General features: G+C 37.9%; 2 protein-coding genes across 4 annotated transcripts in view; one reads left to right on the forward strand and one right to left on the reverse strand.

Annotated features, from left to right (window-relative positions):
- Nucleotides 1-2,415, reverse strand: part of LOC119592557 (lysine-specific demethylase 4A-like) — a 40,308-nt gene extending 37,893 nt beyond the window's left edge. For 2 of the 3 annotated variants that reach the window (XM_037941427.1, XM_037941428.1), the window contains exon 1: nt 2,295-2,415. The gene's annotated coding sequence lies outside the window, so the exon portion shown is untranslated. The remainder of the gene's footprint in view (nt 1-2,294) is intronic. The other variant, XM_037941426.1, reaches the window with a different exon arrangement.
- The window catches only part of LOC119592360 (indolethylamine N-methyltransferase-like), a 24,751-nt gene continuing 22,368 nt past the window's right edge, over nt 144-2,526 (forward strand). The window contains exons 1-5 of the mRNA XM_037941188.1: nt 144-150; nt 364-505; nt 550-780; nt 823-923; nt 1,076-1,210. Coding sequence (XP_037797116.1) covers nt 144-150; nt 364-505; nt 550-780; nt 823-923; nt 1,076-1,210 — 616 coding nt within the window. The remainder of the gene's footprint in view (nt 151-363; nt 506-549; nt 781-822; nt 924-1,075; nt 1,211-2,526) is intronic.

The raw sequence follows: 2,526 nt of genomic DNA on the forward strand, positions 1-2,526 counted from the left end.
CTATAATCATAACTAAAAATGTTAATAAAAAATACTAAGATTAACAGTAGTAACAACAAAAGCTATGATGACATGATAATTCTGTAGCAGCTTCTCCGTAGAACTACCAATTGTAATATGACAGTGATGCTCAATTTCCCAGAATGAGCAGTAAGAGGAATAAGGAAAATGCAAATAATAAAATTGATGATAATAATGATGGTAACAAAGACAGTAACAATTATTACTATCATAATTACAAGAAAAATTAATTCAAGTCACAATGCGTTATGCTCGAGTTACAATGCATTATGATCATGTCAAAATATGATATGCTCATTTCAAGGTGTTTGACCAAGTTGTGTTCAAAGTGTGGCTGAGCAGTGTTCAAAGTGTGGCTGAGCAGTGTTCAAAGTGTGGCTGAGCAGTGTGTTCAAAGTGTGGCTAAGCAGTTTCAAAGAGTGTGGCTAGCAGTGTTCAAAGTGTGGCTATGTTGTGTTCAAAGTGTGGCTATGTTGTGTTCAAAGTGTGGCTATGTTGTGTTCAAAGTGTGGCTATGTTGTGTTCAAGTGTGGCTGGGCAGTGTTCAAGTGTAGCTAAGCAGTGTTCAAGTGTAGCTAAGCAGTGTTCAAGTGTGGCTAAGCAGTGTTCAAGTGTGGCTAAGCAGTGTTCAAGTGTGGCTAAGCAGTGTTCAAGTGTGGCTAAGCAGTGTTCAAGTGTGGCTAAGCAGTGTTCAGTTGTTCAAGTGTGGCTAAGCAGTGTTCAGTGTTCAAGTGTGGCTAAGCAGTGTTCAGTGTTCAAGTGTGGCTAAGCAGTGTTCAGTGTTCAAGTGTGGCTAAGCAGTGTTCAGGTTCAAGTGTGGCTAAGCAGTGTTCAGGTTCAAGTGTGGCTAAGCAGTGTTCAGGTGTGTTCAAGTGTGGCTAAGCAGTGTTCAGTGTTCAAGTGTGGCTAAGCAGTGTTCAGTGTTCAAGTGTGGCTAAGCAGTGTTCAGTGTTCAAGTGTGGCTAAGCAGTGTTCAGTGTTCAAGTGTGGCTAAGCAGTGTTCAGTGTTCAAGTGTGGCTAAGCAGTGTTCAGTGTTCAAGTGTGGCTAAGCAGTGTTCAGTGTTCAAGTGTGGCTAAGCAGTGTTCAGTGTTCAAGTGTGGCTAAGCAGTGTTCAAGTGTGGCTAAGCAGTGTTCAGTGTTCAAGTGTGGCTCAGATCAGCATAAGTTAGCTTCAGTTCCAGTATATTGTAAGTTATTTTAGAAGATACATTTTCCTACATTCTTTTAATATTAATCCACTCTGGTAAAATCTAGTTAAGCTTTGATTTATTTAAGTCAGTATACATAACGTTTACAGTCTTTTGATTCACATGTGCTAGGTTTGTTTGTACAAGATGAAGTTTTTTTCTTGTGACAATGGCAAAGTTAATTATATTTACATAATTGACTATGATATAGTATAAGAGCTACTACCATCAAAATGATATTTCACATTGCAGATCAATTTCATAGTTCATCACTACTTCTTATATTAATTTACATACACTATATCTATATTAACAAAACCATGTAATGTGTGCAATAAATGTTATTGCAAACATTACTCCTGAGCATGATAGCGTTATGCAAAATATTTCTGCTAGAATGCGAGAAATGTATTGAGAGACAGAGTAAAAAACATAAAAAGACACAAGACAAACTGTCAAAATGATATGAAAATGAGTGAATACTTTTCATCTTTACCATTAATATATGCATGTCATTTCTAAATATCGAAATACTAGGGTGAAACGAAGATAAAAGAAATAAATCGCCATACCGAAAACGGATTTAAAGGTCCCCGAGACACACCTCACGTGCGTTTGTTTACAGGTAGGCCTACCTCCCTCCGCATTGGTAAGTTCCCTCATACACCATATACTTACGGCTACCAACCACTCCTCTCGTGACTCACTAGTGAATACACCGAAGCAAGCAAGTCTCTCAGAAAAAAATGCGAAGGAACTACTAATGTATTAACTCGCATCATCTCTGATATGCCTTTCTTCCTTAAAACAAAATGGCGTGCTTTTAAAAGTTCTTCACTGTATTTGAACAAATATTGGCACTACTCCCTCTCCATGACTGGCTCTACCGCTGGAAGATTGTTGTCGAGGTTGTCAGGATATTCAATCGGGAGAAAAAGTCATCGTAAAATCGCTTTAATCCAACCCAGCTTTTCTTTCAATGTCAGTGGACGACGAATACATTAATCTTTAGCCACTTCCACTTGCGCAAATAACAAAATCATTATTTCGCCACACTCACACACTTCAAAATACACACACTCACCGATGTTAGACTCGCAGATGAATTCAGTTCATTGTAAACACAGGAAAAGAAATTCACGAATAACAACACTTCTCCGGCCAAGACGAGTTGGTTTAATTGTTCCAATATTGTGTCATCACGCTTAATTTATGATACATGAATAGTTTCCCCATGATCTTTGGTTTAGCAATAAAAATATATTTCTAGCGTTTACGGAATATTGGTAGATACTACCAAGTAACGAACATTACAT

The sequence above is a fragment of the Penaeus monodon genome, chromosome 30 (assembly GCF_015228065.2).
Source record: "Penaeus monodon isolate SGIC_2016 chromosome 30, NSTDA_Pmon_1, whole genome shotgun sequence".
NCBI classification, from domain to species: domain Eukaryota; kingdom Metazoa; phylum Arthropoda; class Malacostraca; order Decapoda; family Penaeidae; genus Penaeus; species Penaeus monodon.